At 43.7% G+C, this 19,982-nt stretch overlaps 2 protein-coding genes across 3 annotated transcripts in view; one reads left to right on the forward strand and one right to left on the reverse strand.

Annotated features, from left to right (window-relative positions):
- Positions 1–1,110: 1,110 nt before the first annotated feature.
- LOC110527846 (protein FAM72A) lies at positions 1,111–5,782 on the reverse strand. Its single transcript, XM_021609398.3, has 4 exons — positions 4,837–5,782; positions 4,519–4,596; positions 3,894–4,018; positions 1,111–3,459 (listed from the first exon to the last, which is right to left on the reverse strand). The coding sequence occupies exons 1-4, from the start codon at positions 4,980–4,982 to the stop codon at positions 3,365–3,367; spliced, it is 444 nt and encodes a 147-aa protein (XP_021465073.1). The 5' UTR covers positions 4,983–5,782; the 3' UTR covers positions 1,111–3,364.
- A 1,256-nt stretch (positions 5,783–7,038) lies between these two features.
- Positions 7,039–19,982, forward strand: part of LOC110527111 (SLIT-ROBO Rho GTPase-activating protein 2) — a 123,502-nt gene continuing 110,558 nt past the window's right edge. For both annotated transcript variants that reach the window (XM_036983320.2, XM_036983321.2), the window contains exon 1: positions 7,039–7,760. In XM_036983320.2, coding sequence (XP_036839215.1) covers positions 7,694–7,760 — 67 coding nt within the window. In that variant the 5' untranslated portion in view covers positions 7,039–7,693. The remainder of the gene's footprint in view (positions 7,761–19,982) is intronic.

Raw genomic sequence — 19,982 nt, forward strand, 5'->3', positions numbered from 1 at the left:
GAGAGGGGGTTACATTGCACAGTGTGACGTGTGTGTACATACAGACTGACAGTAGACTGGTCCTGATCTTAATGCTGTAAGATGAGAAGGAGCAAAATACAGAGAGATCCTTGATGAAAACCTGCTCCAGAGCGCTCAGGACCTCAGACTGGGGGCAAAGGTTCACCTTCCAACAGGACAACGACCCTAAGCACACAGCCAAGACAACGCAGAAGTCTCTGAACGTCCTTGAGTGGCTCAGCCAGAGTCTAGACTTGAACCCGATCGAACATCTCTGGAGAGACCTGAACATAACTGTGCAGCGACGCTCTCCATCCAACCTGACAGAGTTTGAGAGGATCTACAGAGAAGAATGGGAGAAACTCCACAAATACGGGTGCCAAACTTGTAGCGTCATACCCAAGAAGACTCGATGCTATAATCGCTGCCAAAGGTGCTTCAACAAACTACTGAGTAAAGGGTCTGAATACTTATGTAAATATAGGTCTAGAAAAACTGTTTTAGCTTTGTCATTATGGGGTATTGTGTGTAGATTGATGAAGGGGAAAAAAAACCCATTTTAATCAATTTTAGAATAAGGCTGTAATGTAACAAAATGTGAATAAAGTCAAGGGGTCTGAATAGTTTCTGAAGGCAGCATGTCTTACTATACTTTAGGACTTTTTGGGGACCAACAATTTCCATTTAAAAATCCTTCCCTAACCTTAATTTTAACCCTAACTCCTAAGCATAAAATAGCCTTTCTCAAAGTGTGGATGGCAAAATGGCCTCACTTCTCAGAATTCTTGTTGGTTTACTGTTCTTGTGAGGACTTCCGGTAAAACCTAAACACGCACGTTTGCTGAGTGTGCATATGGACTCCTACCATGGCTGTGCTGTATGTATTGTGTGTTGCAGGGAGCCCAGTGCTGGCGGAATCACTTGAGAGCTGCCATGGCAGGCTGGCAGATCAGGACCAGGACAGTCAGAGCAACATTCCAACATCACATCCACAGACATTACACACCTACACAGTTAGGACTGAACTCAATGTTAGAGAACTCACATGTGAAGAGTTGCTTCAGTACCTGAAGATTCTTTGTGACCAAAAAGTTCACACAACAATAGATATTTTGGAAAAAGGTGTATTATCAATACAAGAAGCCTTAAACATAACAAACGTTTCAAACTACCAATGCAGTTTCAGTGCAGTTTCAGAATATACATATTTTTTCAGCAGGGCAAGTCACATCAGTATAAACACAGCAAATGCCTGTTAATAAATACATACATTAAAATGAATAAATAAAAAGCACGCTCCTTAAGTTAATCATATTCAAGGGAGATTTTTTTTTTTTTTAATATTTTTTTTAATTGGTCACGGTTTTGATGGTCATTGATTATCTCCCTATTGTCCTATGCTATAGGAAGCTCTTAGGTGATACCGTCACTAAGGTAAAACCTCAAAACAAAAACCAGCCTCCAAACGTAACACTCAAATGCAAGTGAAATGTGAAATAAACAAGAGAAAAATAAAAACTAACAGTACACTACAAAACATTGCTTTTGTGAATGGAAATTAAACAAAAGGAACATTTAAGTGGAAAGAGATTGTCTGTGGGATTTAGATAAATGGCTAATCATTTTGTTAATCACGTCACAAGACGTGATCCACTAAACCAGAGCTTAGAACATCATTTAAAATGAGGTCCAATGCAACTGCTTTCACCTCAATATGAACTCACTTCTGGGTAACAATCAAGTACCTTGATGTGATAGTTTTGAATTAAACATTGTCAAAAATAAACTAAAATAGCTTCTTAGCAAAGAGCAATTTCTCAAGCAAGAATTTTGTGGTCTGAGTGGGGAGGGGAAACGGAAAACTAGTTGTTATTGGCCGAGAGGTTTGGAACTCTTTCTTATTGGTCCATTAACCAATTTACTGCCCGGTGGTGATACCAGGCACGTCAAAACTCCATCCCACCAAAACAGGCTGCAATTTCAGGTGGTCTTTTCAAACAGCTTTTACTCTAAAAAGGCATTATCATCATATTCACAATTTCACAGTATTATTCCATCCTCAGTGTAGAAACATAAAAATCACATTTTTGACTGCGCTGGGCCTTGGTGACTGCCATTTCAGGTATTTGGTGTGTAGGTATACCTTTTGTAATGCTCGTTATGACCCCTAAAATAATATCCCATGTAAGCTTCAACATATCTTTTTAACACAGGCATAGCTTGTCTGCTTGAACTGGGAGGTATATTAACGCTAATGTAAGATATGTCACTCATTGCGACAGTACTTGCTGGGCACCGATGCATCAAAACAATGCTAGCGAACACATTTTAGTTCCAGTGAGAGGGTGAGCATGACCTCCTGCAATGACAGTCAGCCCACAGCTCTCCACAGAATAAAAATCAGATCCAAGGCCATTAGAATACAAGTTGAGAAGGTCGGCTGAAGCAAAAGCTTCAGCAGCAATAGAAAGTTCTGCTCTACACAGGCACTCCTTTATGTAAGTGATCCATACTCAATTATACAGTATACTCATACAGTGCTCTGACAAGCACACAACCGTTCAAGTTTTCAATCATACAGGGTTTGGATTGCAACTTTCTCACTGTTTTTGCTGCAATATTGTTACTATGTCAACAATGTAGTGAGTGGACATCAGCTTTCCTTTTCACGATCATGTATTTTCTGCCCGGCTCCTTCGCCAAGTTCAGATGACATGCGCGTAATTAGGCCTAATCTATTTTCCTAGAGCATCTTTAGTCCCACCAGAGTCGCCCTAGAACCAAACTCGTATCTATACTGTATGTTCTAGTACCATCTGTTGATCACACTGGCCCTCCTCGTGAGAGAGTGACAAGATAAACTGGCAAATACTCAATGTAAACAATGTCAGATTCTGAAACTTAAACACAACATCATCGTGATTGTTCAAGGAGCAACACAGGACTGACAAACATCTAAAACACAGCATACAATGTTTAATCCAGTGTCCAATGGCAATAGGCAACCCAAAGGGTATAAAATAGCCATGTGAAATGGTAAGACCATCCATCCATCCATCCGGCAGTCCGTCGGTGAATCAGAAAGATGAGTTTGTTTGAGTGGGGGTTCAGTTGTGAGTTTGAGGAGAGAGGGCAGTTCTACCATTGGTTTCACCCAAAGAGGGAGAGAGAGAGAGAGTGAAAGGGAGAAAGATTGGACCATGAGAGGAGAGTGTGTTTCTAACGGGCAGATGTTGGGAAGGGGGATGTGGTCACAGGGTAAGCCCCCCCTCTCCTCTTCCGCTCACTGCTTCTTCTCTGTCTGTTCCTGGGGGTTCTGGTAGGTCACAGGGTAACATCTCGCTCCTCCATCTCTCATCCCTCTCTACCTGATACACTCCTCCTCTGATGGGCTTTCTGATTCCTCGTTCTCGCTGTCCTCTAGCTCGGGAAGGTCTCCCCACAGCAACAAGTTTAAACCTGCAACAAAAGACAAAGTCAACACCAAAGTTTGTGTGTGGCAGACTGTGGTGCAGCAGTTTAATTAAGTCTCGCCAACTCGCTAAGCCAATCAAAAATTGGCCAAAGCGGAAACAGGCTAGCATCCAGGCGTTGCACAACGACCCCAAGTAATATATTCAACCTCTGCATTTTTTTTCTGCTGGTGCTTACAGATGTGGAAGTAGAGATAGGAAGAGTACACATACAATGCCAAACATTGTGTCAGTCGGTCTGGCAGAGGGTACTGTGTCTTGTCACAAACTATGTATTTAGGGGAATTTCTTCTTTACATCTACTTTAACTAACTCCTTTGGGTTCAGGACATTCCTCTTGTGATACAGTCTGTATTGTTCATGAGCAGGCACTGTAAGAGGGCAGTGTGCTGGGGAGACAGTAAGTGAAGAAGTTTTAACCTGTAACATCCAGTCGGTTGAGGGTGGACACAGCATCACTGTTAAACATCCAGAAATGGCCATTGTTACAGGACAGCAAGCAGGGCTTACAGGGAGCGACCACGTGATACCCCACAACATTACCACTGAAGAGGGGGAGAGAGGGGAGGCAGAGCGTGGGAAATAGATACAGAGAAAGGGGTAGGGGGAAATATATATATAGAGAGAGAGACAGGGAAGAGAGAGAGAGAAACAAAAAAAAAAACATGTCAGCTTTTTATAGGGAGCACCTGTGAAAGTGCTAACTATCAGTAGGCAGTAGGTGTCTATTATCTACCCAATGCGTTTCTGTGAACAACAACAAAGCACCGGAGAAACAAAAGGGGCCTGACAAAAGCCTCCCTGTACCCACCAAACTGCTGGCTGAACAACTTCCTACTGAAGCACAACACATGGACATTTGCACACATTTACATTGGTATTTGTCATTATAAACATGAATAAACAACACCCCCACCAAAACAGCCACAGCAGTGTTGCACTGTTATTTTGTAAACACAAAGCACGTAGGATTATATGGCGATGCAAACAGGTTAGAGTGATGGGAGTAGGCAAATCTGTGATTACAGTAAGGTTAAATACACACCATTTCAGGCAGGCGATATCTCTCAGTTTGCATCTGCAGCTTTCTGTAGAGTAGCAGCTGGCCACAAAGTCAACAGTCCTAGAAGGGGGGAGAGAACAAAGGGGCACCATCTCATTCTAGCCATAGAGTGTGATAATTGATAAGAACTTATGTCAATGTATAAAGTATTCACTATATCTCACTGTAATCACAAACACTCAAACAAAAACAGCTGAGCGATCCCCTCCCCCAATAGAAAACATAATATTAGCTAATTAGACAACTACATCCACACATTCAGTGATCATGTCATAACACCATAGTGGCGGTATTGCTTACCTGTTGGGAGGTATGTCCGTAGAAAACAGCTCAATTTCGGTGTCTGCAAGAAGTACTGCCTTCATTCCTCTTGTGCAGAGTAGACTCTCACAGTATATACAATTCACTTGAGTGACACATTTGTTTTTGAAGTTGGAGGTAGACATGCTCTTCAAATACTGTTCTGCTAGCCCCAGAATCCCAGTGTCCAGAGGAAATGTGTCAAAACAGATCGATCAATGTAGCAATGGTAGCTCCTCTGAAGCGAACGTTACCAAAAATAAAAATGTATCGCTAACTGTTACCTAAGTTAGCTAGCTAAACACTATTGTTACTGGATAACTTAGTGGATAACTTAGCTAGCAACAACTAGCTGGACGTCGCTAGCAGCAGGTTGGTTATAAAACATACGCCACAAATCAGATGGCGTAACGTTGTCATATAGCTACCGTTAACGTTTCCACGTCTATATTGGAGGTGTCAATAATTAGCTAACTAGATAGCTACCGACTCTTGTTGATAGCAAGCTAGCTACGTTAACTACTTGTCAACACAGAGCCGCAAGATAGCTATCGTTAGCTACGTTCGTTAAAGTAACGAGTGACCACAATAACACAGCATCCGATGTTCAAAATAGCCAATGGTCTGTTGCCATTTCAACTTATCTTCGACGTGCTCTTCTCATATGAAACAATTTCCTGAATCTTTGTTCAGTTACGTCGTTGCATTCACAGATTCAGTCAATTGTTGTAGTAGTAGCCAGCTAGTTTCACTGTTGTGTTGATTGTTTATAACTTCCTGTTAGCTGCCGATACTTCCTGAAACATTTTTTAAACGGCTTTATGTCAAATTTCGATTGGCTCTCGGGGACAATAATGACTATTCCATTGGGTAATAATCGTAAATCACGCCTACCTAGGTAATCTTGACAGTCGATTTAAAGGATGCTATGTCATTCATAATCAATTCAACCAATCGAAAGATGTAAAATCTAATATATTTCCATGAAGAGGCGGGGTTATTTTGTGGTTATCAATGTGGTGCATGAATAAGATTGGCTTTTAGCAACTTGCATTGTAAAGCGTGTGCGATGCAGTATGCGTTTATATGACACAAATAGTTAGAAAAGTAACTTTTGCAACTTATAACTTGGATGTATGTCAACGTTTGTAGAAAGACAATGGGTATCTAGCTAGTTGGCTAACGGTGTCCCGGAGACTGTACCTTCTTATTATATCTCAGTGGACTTGACTAGCTAGCTCCTTAGCCTACCTCTGGTCCTGAGACTTTTCTATGGCAAAAAAAAAGCGAAATACTTTATTCGTATATAGCTTGATCACTATTATTTCCCCCTTCACTTATGGATGAGTGAAAAGGAAATATTTGTGAATTTAGCAACAGGCTGCTTCCACAGGGCTTTCATTCTTATGCCACACATGCTCAAATGCAACAGTTGCACCTTCTTTAAAGGGGTTGTCGCTCAGCTGCTATAGTTAGTTTAGTAAAACAGCTATAACTCATTGATTGGTTGACATTGCGATATGCCCATGTTTTGCAAGCACCACATGACTCTATTTCACACAATGATATAGGCCTAGGCTATATGACCTGTAACGTGTTCTAAGCTACCAATAAACTAATACAAAGTGTAACTGCCTATATAATTTACAAAAAAATTAAAAACAGTTTAACTCCGGGTGTGTTGTGAAAAGCAAAAACTCAGAAAAAGGTAAGAACACTTAAAAACAAACTGGGGTACCTTTTATCTTAAAAACAAACTGGGGTACCTTTTATAGGGGATAAAAGGTACCCCAGTTTGTTTTTAAGTGTTCTTACCTTTTTCTGAGTTTTTGCTTTTCACAACACACCCGGAGTTAAACTGTTTTTAGTCAATTATATTGTCAATGTCATGGGCACGTTGGACCACATTGAACTGAAATATATTTGTAGCTTTATGTTCTCTGGGCTCTGCCAGATATGACCCCACCCTAAAACAATGTAATGCATTTCTGCCGGCCGGATAATTAGTCGATCACAATTCAAGAGTACAGCTATTATATTGAGTCAGATTAGCCCTATGTGTTATTACAGTGTAGTGTGTAGGCAAGGGTCCGTCACTGTTCAGAACTACAGTTGGATATCATCTGACTGCCCTCCCAACCCTGTAAGGCCCTACACCCACCCCCAGACACATGGCAACACCCAGCATCTGTCCGAATCACTGCAGTATCAATAAAGTTGCCCATTGTTATAGGTTTGAATGATGTGTAAAAGCCCACTATTTTATCCATACATACACAGTATTAAATACTGGGCTAGTGTGATAATGAATATGTATGGACAAGCACTCAGCAGTTTATGTATCAACCAAATAAATGCGATACATGCATGGTGTGTGTGCTTTTCCCCATGCCTGCGCATTGGCTTCCCATTCCCAGCTCATCCATGTACCCCACTCTGACTCTAGGAGGAAGAGCAGAGAGCCACGGAGCCAAGCCATCCTCCGACCGTCGTGGTTACAGCCACTCACTGAAGGACTAAACTTTTTGGGAGTCTCCGCATCCGGCCGTGCTGGCTGACTGGTTATTGTTGGTTTAGGGGAATGCATCTCTCCTCTGTTTGCTTTATAAACGGGTTTGGGAACGCATTGAGGAAGGGGTCCACACGAATGGGAATACGGCAGCGCCAAACTCTTGCAATGCGGCCAGAGTGAAGGGGGTAGAAGACAATACCATTCCACGGGCTGTGGGGCTGCTCGCTATCAATATTTCAGTGGGGTCTGCTTCCAAGCGAATAGTTACAGTTCCATTTTTTTTCTCTGATTGCTCCTATAACCCATTATTGCGACGAATAGTGTTTTTGATTAGAAGAACAAGCCATGATGTCTACGGCCAAATTCCGAAAGGACAAGGAGATCGTAGCCGAATATGAGACTCAAGCCAAAGGTAATACTTTTCTACCAAGTTTTATATTGTTATAAATGCTGTTCCTTGCGCCCATGTTGGCTATCCAGCCCACAATGCCTTGGCGCATTTATTTTCCGCTTCGTGGATACGTCAACGTGGATCAGTTATTCCTGTCTAAGCCTACCCCAATATTCAAACTAATAGCCTATTCATTTTACAAAGGGTAACACCGCGTGGTTCCTATTCGACGGGTTTAGTAGGCAGATTATTCTTGTTAATTGTCATCATAGTCTACCGTGGTGTCACATCGAAGCGTTCTGTTTATTAAGAACATATTGATAACCTATTTTATCGAGAGTAGCCTACCAAATCATCAGGCCCACAGTTGATAAAAATACATCCGATAGCCTTATGTCTGAATTACGCGGTATCGGTGCATCCATATACTGCATTAATAAGACAGTATGAAATGTGTTTTTGCTCTCCATGGGGATGTTATGTATGTAGCCTACAGATTCCACATGCCTGTGAAACAACGCAGGGCGTTTTCTCTCCCTGCAGGTCTCCCTGCCTTCTGGTGTGGTGCTAGGCATTCAGAACAACGTTAGGAATAGAGGACAGAATTATGAATTAAATGGCCCGTCGCCTCACGTGCGAGGGTCTGTCCGAGGTTCACCGAATGTCGCCTGAACCAAGGACATGGGCGCACGGGAGGGTTTTGGCGAGGTTTGTCACGGGGGAGTGGGGAGAGGATGAGAGGGGTAGTGTTTAGCGGGTTAACTGTTTACTCGCTGATGGTTTATCGATGTTTGCTGTCAAGGGGATCGTGGTATTTTCGTGGTTAGAGAGTCAGTCATACTAGATTTATATCTGAGTGGTAATAAGGATTGGAGAGGAAACTGTAGAGTGAAAGAGAGGACAGGATATGATCTTCCTAATGAACAGCACTGCATCCACAGAAGATTAGGTGACCCCCCCCCCCCCCCTGTTATGGGTCAGAGAAGGAGACAGAGAGGGGGACAGACACCACTTCATCATAAACTAGTCAGGTTAGCTGCATCCTAAGAGTCTGAAAGCGCTCCCCCTCTCCTTACATCTTTAATTCACAACCCCTGCTATAACTATACCCAAATCCATCCATATAGGAGAAATTAATGGACAGGTTTCCAACAATGGACAGACGGGAAGAACAGGAGAGAGAAGGAGAAGAAACATTTGATTAAGTTGGCACAGTGTGTTTGTGACTGTAACAGACCATTAAGACTAGCCCAGAGGCTGGCAGATGGCGATATTGAGTCATGTCATCTTACCGTCCAAATGCATTGTATTCCGCCGGCAGTACATTCGTTTCCCTGTGGACCGGTTTTTACCAAAAACATTTTCCATTCAGGCTGCAAAGGCTTCGATTTCCTCTTTATGCATATTTCAATTTTTACACCACAATGCTAGTGGCTGAATGCTAATCCCAGACGATTGTGTATCGTGTTCAGCCAATCATGTTACAGCAGTCTGGTTTTTCACCCCTAACCTAATGCAGGGCTGTATCTCATTAGTGGAAACCAAGACTCTTCTCAGAGCGGGTCTGTCGGTTTTGACCCTTTTCGTAGCAGGTGAGGAGAACATACGCAGTAGGTTAGGAGAATTAGGTTAAGGTTTGGAAAAGGGTTAGGGTTAGCTAAAATGTTAAAATTGTCCCCAACGCGAATCAAACACATCTATCTACAACCAGGTCTGCCCTGAGAACAGTCTTGGTTTCCACTAATACGATGCTGCTGAAGCCCAACTCAAACGAAAAGTGTTTTTGGTAGTGACTGAGAAAACAAACCGGCGTAAGCGTCAACAGTGTATTGTTCTCAAGCCTGGTCATATATAGCCTGGTCGTATATAGCCTGGTCGTATATAGCCTGCTCGTATATAGCCTGCTCGTATATAGCCTAATTGTATATAGACTGGTCGTATATAGCCTAGTTGTATATAGCCTAGTTGTATATAGCCTAGTCGTATATAGCCTGGTTGTATATAGTCTAGTTGTATATAGCTATAGCCTATAGCCTAGGCAGGCTGAGCTGGAAAAATCGAGAGATAAGAGAGAATACTTTTATGTTAAACGATGAGACTAGCTAAATTCTAGCTAAATTCTAGCTAAATTCTTCATGAACTGCTAGGATGTATCTACAACTCTCCTCACAGTTGGTGAGCCAACATAACAACTGTTTGGTGCTGGCAGGCAGGTACAGTAGCTCCCATAGGACATATAAGGCGAGTCAAAACGAACACACAACAATAGTATGTAAGGGCTACATAGCGAACATAACAAATACAACTGTTTAAATGGATTCTCTTGACATTTAAGTTGGTTTTGGCAACGCGGTGCCTGTGAATTGACGCTCTTTACTCTCGCACGCACATTTTGACGCGTCAAAAGAAACTGCAGGAGGCGTAAAATAAAATAAATTTACCTCTGGTCATATAGATTTAGCCTGATTGCCTGAACGCGATACACAGGATTAGCATTTAGCCACTCTTGCATGGTGGTGGAAAATGGTGTTTCATAAGGAAAGTACACATATTTGACCAGTTTATTTCCTCTTTTCTCACCATTAAATAACGTTAAGGAGGAGATCGAAGCCTATGCAGCCTGAATGGAAAATGTTTTAGGTACGAACCGGTCCACGAGGGATACGAATGTATTTCCGGCTGCCATACACAGAAGAGAACAGAGGGGTAGAAAGAGAGGCTTTCATGGTCCAATGAGGAGGAGGCTGGGAAGTAGGCCCCATACCTTTTCTCTCTCTTTCATTCTTTTCCCCCTTTCTCTCCCCACCCAGGGAATGGAGCATGAAAGCAGGTCAGATGTATTCACAGATAGTATGGCTCTCTATTGCTTAGCAGCATCTCAATGGAGCCATAACCCTGTAGGATCTGAGTTGTTGGCAGTGACTTCTTGACCAGTGTTGGGGAGGAGTGAACTACATGTAGTTAAATGAGTAATTTAAGTACATTTTGAAGTAGCTTCGTGGTATTTGAACTGAATTCAAATCTAGGTGGTGTTTTTAGTAGTTAATAACTGTTTTTTTTACCATGTAGCTGTCTAGATAACTACTGGAACTACACACTACTTTTTTTTTGCAAAAATAAGATATGGGCAATCATTTCCTTCATTTTTTGGCATCAGACCTGCCTAATTCTCACTTGAAACATCGTTTTTGTGTTTAATAGCTAAATTACACATTCTGTTAACATATGACCCCAAAGTGAACTGGTCTTGTAGTTTGTTGTTGACATTTCAGATTTACATATGAGTATTTTTCACAAATTAGTTTGGATGTAGTTAACTAAAGTTACTTTGAGAAAGTAGTTAAGTAAACTATATTTCTCTTAAGGGTAGCTTTCGTGTAGCTTAACTTCATTCACTGTAAAGTCATTTGTAACTTGGTAAAGTATATTTTCAGAGTAGTTTCCCCAACACTGCTTCTTTCAGTGTAAAGTAATTTGTAACTTGGTAAAATATCTTTTCAGAGTAGTTTCCCCAACACTGCTTCTTTCAGTGTAAAGTAATTTGTAACTTGGTAAAGTATCTTTTCAGAGTAGTTTCCCCAACACTGCTTGTTGCCCTGAAGGCTGTTGCTGTGTTCCTACAATGACATGGGTTTCATGCCTGGCCAAGTGTCTGAGGTTGCTGCAGTGAGTCTGCTTTCTGAAGCAGACAATGTGTTCTTACTAAAGTTTTATAAGAATGTACAACAATTTCAGGGAGTACACCTACGTCCTCTTTTTCTTCATGTTTTCTCCCATTTCATGCCCATCGGTGGTGTAGTGGCGCCAGGAGATTTGGATATACTCTAATGTAGCCAACGTTTTCCCAAACGGACCACCCAGCGAAGGAAAGGTGATCTGTGTGAAGTTCTATGAGAAACAGTAACACACTCTGAATGACCTAAAATGAGGAATCCCATATTAGTCTATGAGTCAGGCCAACCCAAGCTGTACTGTGCAAGTAGGCTAATAGTAGGCCGTCTATTAAAACAGATAAATTAGCCTGTCAACGGAGTCACATGTTTCTGATTTTTGAAACCCCCCCCCCAGGTTTTCACTCTCAAAGTCACGTATTTTTAATAGAAAAATAGAAAAGGTCCATAACTATGCTTAAACCACATCAGGAGACCGATTTATTTATTTTTCCCCCATTTTTTGTTGTTGTGTAGTTACCCTTTAATTCAAGTGCACAGGCACCTAACACTGCTGTTTAGTTAGCAGTGTTCCTGTAGCACATGAGATGGAGGTCGCAAGTAACCATGATGTCATTCATCCAGGTAGGCATAGGCTACTCTGTAGCTTGTGAACGTTTCATTGAGATGGTTTCTGGGAAAGCCTTTCCATCTACAAGAACACGATTAGGCCTGTCATTAGCATCACTATATATTTTTTCCCATACCTTAATTGTTTTAAACCTGGACATTTTACTTCATATTATGAGGCATGTCTCACCTTGATTCAAAGTAACCTATAACCAAAATCCCACCATGGAAACGTGGAGGCAATTCTTTTACGAAGACTTCCTTATTATGCGTTCTCCTGTTCTATTGGTTTTCTTTCAACTTTATTTCATTGTCTAGCAGCCAAAGGCATTCTCCTAGTCACATTAGCAACCCATAATAGTTGTTGCATCTTTAGATCTCCCCGCTTTCTAAATGTCTAACCGACATTTCCATCTCGGTCCATGAAACCGTTTGCACGTGTGCATTTTAGAACGGTGTCTTTCCGCAAATTGCATTTTGTAACATTTGCGCTACTGCCGTGTGCACACCGCGGCGCCTAAAATGTGAAGACATAACAGTTCATCAACACTTGAAGCTAAGCGTTCTGTTCTGTTCCATCAGCCTTGTTCATTGATACGGCGTAGGCCTCCACCCCACTACTTTGATAGGCATCATGGGGATTAAGAAGTGAGTATACGCAATGCCCTCTGAAGAACAAGTGGATATGCAGCGTATAGCTGTGTATATCCTCCACAACACCACTGATGCCCATTGAACATGGCAGTGTTGAGCTTGTGGATCGATTCCACGTGGTTACAGGGTTAATTCCACGTGGTTACAGGGTTAATTCCACGGGGTTACAGGGTTAATTCCACGTGGTTACAGGGTTAATTCCACATGGTTACAGGGTTAAAAGAGAAACCACTCAAAGGGTTAAGTTTAGGTTTACATTTCGAGTGGTTAAGGTTAGGGCTATGGTTTGGGGAAAGCTTCAAATATAAATGTTAAAAACGATGCGTTTTAAGTATCATCAAGTACTCTCCCTGCTTGTTAGAGAATTGTGAATTGCCGTTGTGCGGTGGTCTAAGGGTCGCGCTCTGGCTCTGAGCCTTGTCAGTTCCAGCGCTGTGCCATTGTTTTTGTTTTGGTGAGCGCCGACGAAGGCATATATCCACGTCCTCGGGACCTTTTCAAACGTCCCAAATCGACGGCTCTTTCCTGTGACCAGCCTGTGTGGACAGATTGGCACCCTGGCATCAGTGGCGTGCTAGGGCTTTGAAACTCGTGAGTCTCCAGCAGGCTGGGTTAGCTGTGTGTCTGTCCCCTGCCGCGTCCTCCTGTTCCCCTGCCGAGGCCTCCTGTTCCCCTACCACACCTGTCATCGCTGTCTTTAAACAGCGTACAGGGTAACACGTCTGTGTTTTACCAGTTTGGAAAGGATTTCTATTGTGCTTACGAGTGTAAAAAGTCTAGTGAACAAAGCATCTTTATTTGTTTATATTCCCCTATCTATCCCTCTCTCTTAATTCTGCTTGTATCTCTCTCTCTATCTTTCTCTGTATAGCTGTGGTGTCTCTCAATCCCAGCAGAGCCCCACTAAGACATTAATCTGCACCCTGCAAGGAAAGCACATGTCGCCTCCAAGGAAAATGAATAGAAATCTACAGGCCTGATAGCAATATTGTGCCATGGCAGCTATACACACACACACACACAGTTTATTCTGTCAGGTTCTTGAAAGGGGGAGGAGGTGATGGGATGTGGAGGTGTTGCCTGTCTGTCTTTTCCCCCAGCTCCCCCTTCTCCTCTCCCCCTCTTCCTCTTTCACTCCGTCCTCAGGGCTGTTCTGGGACTCTGGAAAAATGCATGTATGCAACTCCTCAGTCCTGTATTCCCAGAACCAGCAGCTCAGCAGAATAGCACACCCCATTTCACAGCTCTGGAATTCCACAGGCAGACTTCCCCCCCCCCCCCCCCTGTTATTTCCAGTCCAATCCCAGGTGGTGTGTGTGTGTGTGTGTGAGTGTGTGTGAGAGAGAGAAAGGAATGTCACTCCTACGGAGATGCAGGGACTCAAATGTTAAGAGGAAACGTAATCGTGATCACCATCTCGACTACGACACAATTACTCAAAACGCAGTTAGACAGTAACAACACACAAATGGACACACACACACACACACACACACAACGGTCTCAAGTGTGACACAGAGAGAGAACCACTCGCTCAAAGAGGCATCAGGTTGTTTTCCTAGGGAGATCCTCCGTCTTCTCTCTCTAGAAATAAACCCTATCACATGTCTGAGAAAGGGTTTAAATTCTCCCTGTTGCATTGGTCAAACAAACAAGAATCCATTTATATTCCTGATAGAAATATTGATTGGAATGAGGTCTGAGTGTTGGAAGGCTGAACTCTTGAGCTCTGAGCTGCCCTGATTCCGTAGGGAACCATTCTGGGGACAACAAATGAGAAATCGTAGTTCATATCTGCTTTAGGCTGTCCGTCTCCCCCGTCTCCCCCCCAAAAGATACTTGGTGGAGAGTTGCTATGGGTTCACACACTCGCGTCTACACATACACACACCACACGAACAGTTCTAAGCTCCATAGTAAAATGGTCTGCGAGCTTAAGTAACTCTCTTGGAGACGTATGATGTCAGCGGTGTGTGTGTGTGTCTGATTGTGAAAGGCTGATTTTGCTTCCACACAATGGCGGAAAATGGAGGAGGCACAATATGTGAGTTTTTAAGAGTGTGTTCTGGTACCTCTACTCTACGCGCATTGCGTGTTCACAGTCTGACTTAATGTATATTTGATCAGACGGAGCACTAGGGAAAGAGTGGGCCAGCTGAATACTGAGTGTGTTATGTCTATAGCAGAGTCTGCTATTAAATGGGTCACAACCAGCAGACAGAGAGACAGAGAGAGAGAGACAAAGGGAAAAATGAAGAGAGCAGAGGCCATCTGCTGCTAGAACTGTCTTTTTTTCAGGGGAGAATGTGGCACGGGACAAGTCCAGGTAGAACTGTCGACGTACCTCCTCCGTTTCCTGACAACGTAGTCCACCGCGGCTTTGTGCTGGTCTTACAGCAACGTGAGAACGTGCAATGCCTCTCCGTCTGTATCCAGGGCAACCGAAAGCCAGACGACCGTTTCTTAGTCAAACCGATAGAATTCAAACCTATTGAAACACTGGCCCCGTCTGCAATTACCTTCTAATCTGTCATCATCATACATGATTACTTGCCTGTGTGTGTACTGGTGCGTGTGCGTGTGTGTGTGTGTGTGTGTGTATGTATGTTTATGCTAGTAGAGGCTTTGGGAAGCGGTCATTAAGTTCCCCTAATCTCCCATTGTCCACTTTAGTACGATCTCCTAATGACCCATAGTCAATTATTGCTGAACTGTGTGTGTGTGTTTCGAACTGTGTGTGTGTGTTTCGAACGATTGCACGGCTCAATCAGATGACTGTTCACGCCATCTGTGTGTGAGAGAGCAAGGAAGTTTGTGAGTGTGTGTGAAGGAGAGCGAGCGGTAGTCTGTGTGAGGGAGGGTGAGAGATGGAGAGAGAGCGGTAGTCTGTGTGAGGGAGAGAGATGGAGAGAGAGCGGTAGTCTGAGTGAGGGAGGGGGAGAGATGGAGAGAGAGCGGTAGTCTGTGTGAGGGAGGGGGAGAGATGGTGAGAGAGCGGTAGTCTGTGCGAGGGAGAGAGAGATGGAGAGAGAGCGGTAGTCTGTGTGAGGGAGGGAGAGAGATGGAGAGAGAGCGGTAGTCTGTGTGAGAGGGAGGGGGAGAGATGGTGAGAGGGCGGTAGTCTGTGTGAGGGAGGAAGAGAGATGGAGAGCGAGCGGTAGTCTGTGTGTGAGGGAGGGGGAGAGATGGAGAGAGAGTGGTAGTCTGTGTGAGGGAGGGAGAGAGAGTGGTAGTCTGTGTGAGGGAGGGAGAGAGATGGTGAGAGAACGGTAGTCTGTGTGAGGGAGGAAGAGAGATGGAGAGCGAGCGGTAGTCTGTGTGTGAGGGAGGGGGAGAGATGGAGAGAGAGTGGTAGTCTGTGTGAGGGAGGGAGAGAGAGTGGTAGTCTGTGTGAGGGAGGGAGAGAGATGGTGAGAGAACGGTAGTCTGTGTGAGGGAGGGAGAGAGATGGAGAGAGAGCGGTAGTCTGTGTGAGGGAGGGAGAGAGATGGAGAGAGAGAGAGCGGTAGTCTGTGTGAGAGGGAGGGGGAGAGATGGTGAGAGAGCGGTAGTCTGTGTGAGGGAGGGAGAGAGATGGAGAGCGAGTGGTAGTCTGTGTGTGAGGGAAGGGGAGAAATGGTGAGAGAGCGGTAGTCTGTGTGAGGGAGGGAGAGAGATGGAGAGCGAGCGGTAGTCTGTGTGTGAGGGAAGGGGAGAGATGGTGAGAGAGCGGTAGTCTGTGTGTGAGGGATGGGGAGAGATGGTGAGAGAGCGGTAGTCTGTGTGTGTGGGAGGGGGAGAGAGCGGTAGTCTGTGTGTGAGGGAGGGGGAGAGAGCGGTTTTCTGTGTGTGAGGGAGGGGGAGAGAGCGGTTTTCTGTGTGTGTACTGAACAGAAAATGCTGATGGGGCTTCAAATAATCTCTCAGCAAGGATGTTTGTCTAAAGGGGAGGATGGGAAGGATCGGGAGTCAGGGTACAACACATATTGTGTGTGTGCGTGTGCATGCTGCTTGCTTCTTGTTTGAGGCCTGATTCCATTTTGTCCTGAACCGCCGACCTATACCACGGACATGGATACACACACACACACACACACACAGACAGACACACACAGACAGACAGACAGACAGACAGACAGACAGACAGACAGACAGACAGACAGACAGACAGACAGACAGACAGACAGACAGACAGACAGACAGACAGACAGACAGACAGACAGACAGACGCTGTTGAGAAGGGCTGAAGGAGGCCAGATTCAAATGTGAAGGACGGATGGAAAGAGGAGGGTGGGCAGGGATTGGAGGAATAGTGTATTTTTCTCCTTCACTTAGCAGAGAAACCGTTTGTTCCCAGGGTCTCTCCATCTGACAGGTGTGAGTGTACGTGTGTGCACGCTGTGTCAGCACTATCTGCTGTCCAGTTAAAAATGGTCCCATTGACTTTCTTTCTTTCTGCTTCCTCTCTGTTCTACATTGAATGCATACATTTTGTTTAATTACACAGAGAAACACTCACACACCACCCAATTCAGAAACACAATTAGGCTAATATGCCGAGTCAGCCTTCTCCAAAGTACACACACCGCTGGGCTACACACCGGTGAGAATGAATGGGCTGGGCATTTTCTCTCCTACTTACCATGTTGATTCTGAACAGCTTGTGTATTGACCGTTAGTGTGTGTGTGTGTGTGTGTGTGTGTGTGTGTGTGGGGGGGGGGATTATTGATTTAAAGGGAAGATTGCAGAATTAGGTTGCTGTTAAACATTCTGATTTGTTTCATCCTTCCAACTAAATGTCCCAATACGACATTCATGAAGGCATGTCGGGACACGGATGTGACGTAAGGAGGAGCAGTAGACGCGCAGGAGAGAAGCCACAGTTCACATGAGAGCCACATCGTACTGAATTGTTTTTCAACACATATTTTGGCGCTCTGAAGCCAACTTATCATCTGACCGTATCCTGTGTTTTATTTATTCTGTATCAGCCCCCTCCATTTTTTTAAAACACTTCTACAGCTCGCAGGCTTATACCCCTGGCTTTCCCCTACTGGCTGCCCACGAGCAGCCTGGAAACACCTGACTTATTAGCAGTTCAGCACATCAGCATTTCTCCTACTGTTACGCCAAATTAAGATACACCTTTCCCATCATAGTATACATTGAACGTCTATAACCAAACTGTTACACCAAACTGGCCCCTAAACCCCCAAACAAAAATGTGAATAATAGTTTGGGTTGGGAGGGTTGAAAATATCTTTAAACTGCAAACTTGTCTCTCAGCCTTATGGCAAAATGTGTAGAATAGCAGGAAATGAGTTTCAAAACGGCAAAGTTATCTCTCTGCCCCATGGCAAAAAGTATAGAATTACAGGAAATGAGTTTCAAAACGGCAAAGTTATCTCTCTGCCCCATGGCAAAAAGTATAGAATTACAGGAAATGAGTTTCAAAATGGCAAAGTTATCTCTCTGCCCCATGGCAAAAAGTATAGAATTACAGGAAATGAGCTTTCAAACTTCATTCTTTTCTCCTAGCCCCATGACAAAATGTGTAGAATGGTATTATAAAACTGCAGATGTTTCTCTCTGCACTATGGAAAAATGTGTTGAAATGCAGTAAGTTAGCTGAGGGTGGGGGACCACCAGAGGTCGTTGCCTGGGGCCCCAAATGCGGTAGTCCGGCCCTGTAGCTAGCCACATGCTAACCTGATTGCTACTACTAGCAGCAGTAAATCCAGATAACTATCATGGCTAACACAAATATTGGCTACCATGAAATCCTGCAATGTATTGTTGGTATATACGTTTTTGATGAATGTAATTCAAACGGAGAAAATCAAAGTGTGTAATTATTATTATTTTTTTTTATAAACTTTTGCATAAAGACCTTTTTAGATGGAATATCATCCATCTACATTGTTAAATTTGTGGAAATATATTGTGCTATACTATGGTATGTAGAAGAAGGGTGTGGTAATGAGAGAGAGAGAGCGAGATGAAAAACAGCCCATGGCGCAAGGTAGGAGAGGTTCAAGTTCAGGTTTTGGAAGAATGGTGATCATTGGTGCCAGATGTTCTCTCTATGCTCATTGGATACTATCAATCCTCATTGGATAACAGATGTTCAAACCGCTCTGATTGGTGAATGCAAACATTAAACGCACACTCATTACTGAGGCATGCTGGGATTGTGCAATGGCTCCTTTGCCTCACAGTCAGGTGTTCCTGCTTTGATGTGTGCACTGTGTAACTGCTATGTGTTTTGCATGGCGTCAGCTGAAGCATTCGTCAACAGTAGACAGTCCTGTATGCAGGGCAACTGTACTGTCTGTGTCTGAAGAAGAGAAACAGGTTAGCTGTTTTTGTTCCCCAGCCATAAGCCACCTTGAAGATATTTTATGATAACTTTATTGCTCAATTGTACACAAGGTTCAACCAAAAGTTGACTTCTGTTTTTAATCCAACCGCTCCAAAAGACATCAATTTTTTGGGTGTGGAGAGGTGCTAGGTGCTGCCAGACTGGGCCCCCGGGGAGCTGTTGTTGTGGGGTTTAATTGCCTTGCTCAAGGGCATAACCAATTAATCAATCAAATGTATATATCACACCCTTTTTACATCAGCAGATGTCACAAAGTGCTTATACAGAAAATCCAGCCTAAAACCCCAAACAGCAAGCAAATGCAGATGAAGCACGGTGGTTAGGAAAAACTAGAAAGGCATGAACCTAGGAAGAAACCTAGAGAGGAACCAGGCTCTGAGGGGTGGCCAGTCCTCTTCTGACTGTGCCAGGTGGAGATTATAAGACTACATGGCCATTTAAGGCCAGATTGTTCTTTAAGTTGTTCGTAAACTCAGCAAAAAAAAGAAACGGCCCTTTTTCAGAACGGTCTTTCAAAGATAATTCGTAAAAATCCAAATAACTTCACAGATCTTCATTGTAAAGGGTTTAAACACTGTTTCCCATGCTTGTTCAATGAACCATAAACAATTAATGAACATGCACCTGTGGAGCGGTTGTTAAGACACTAACAGCTTACAGACGGTAAGCAATTAAGGTCACAGTTATGAAAACCCAGGACACTAAAGAGGCCTTTCTACTGACTCTGAAAAACACCATAAGAAAGATGCCCAGTGTCTCTGCTCATCTGCGTGAACGTGCCTTAATCATGCTGCAAGGAGGCATGAGGACTGCAGATGTGGCCAGGGTAATAAATGGCAATGTCCGTACAGATGCCTAAGACAGCGCTACAGGGAGACAGGACGAACAGCTGACCGTCCTCACAGTGGCAGACCACGTGTAACAACACCTGCACAGGATCGGTACAT

The sequence above is a fragment of the Oncorhynchus mykiss genome, chromosome 7, assembly GCF_057628025.1.
Source record: "Oncorhynchus mykiss isolate SJ-2025 chromosome 7, ASM5762802v1, whole genome shotgun sequence".
Classification (NCBI taxonomy): Eukaryota; Metazoa; Chordata; class Actinopteri; order Salmoniformes; family Salmonidae; genus Oncorhynchus; species Oncorhynchus mykiss.

Coding starts and splice junctions, on each gene's coding strand:
- LOC110527846 (XM_021609398.3), bottom strand. CDS start 4,982: ATGTCTACCTCCAACTTCAAAAACAAATGTGTCACTCAAGTGAATTGT. Junction 4,019..4,518: donor GATATCGCCTGCCTGAAATG/GTGTGTATTTAA, acceptor CCCCCTCTTCAG/TGGTAATGTTGTGGGGTATC. Junction 3,460..3,893: donor CAACCGACTGGATGTTACAG/GTTAAAACTTCT, acceptor CTTTTGTTGCAG/GTTTAAACTTGTTGCTGTGG.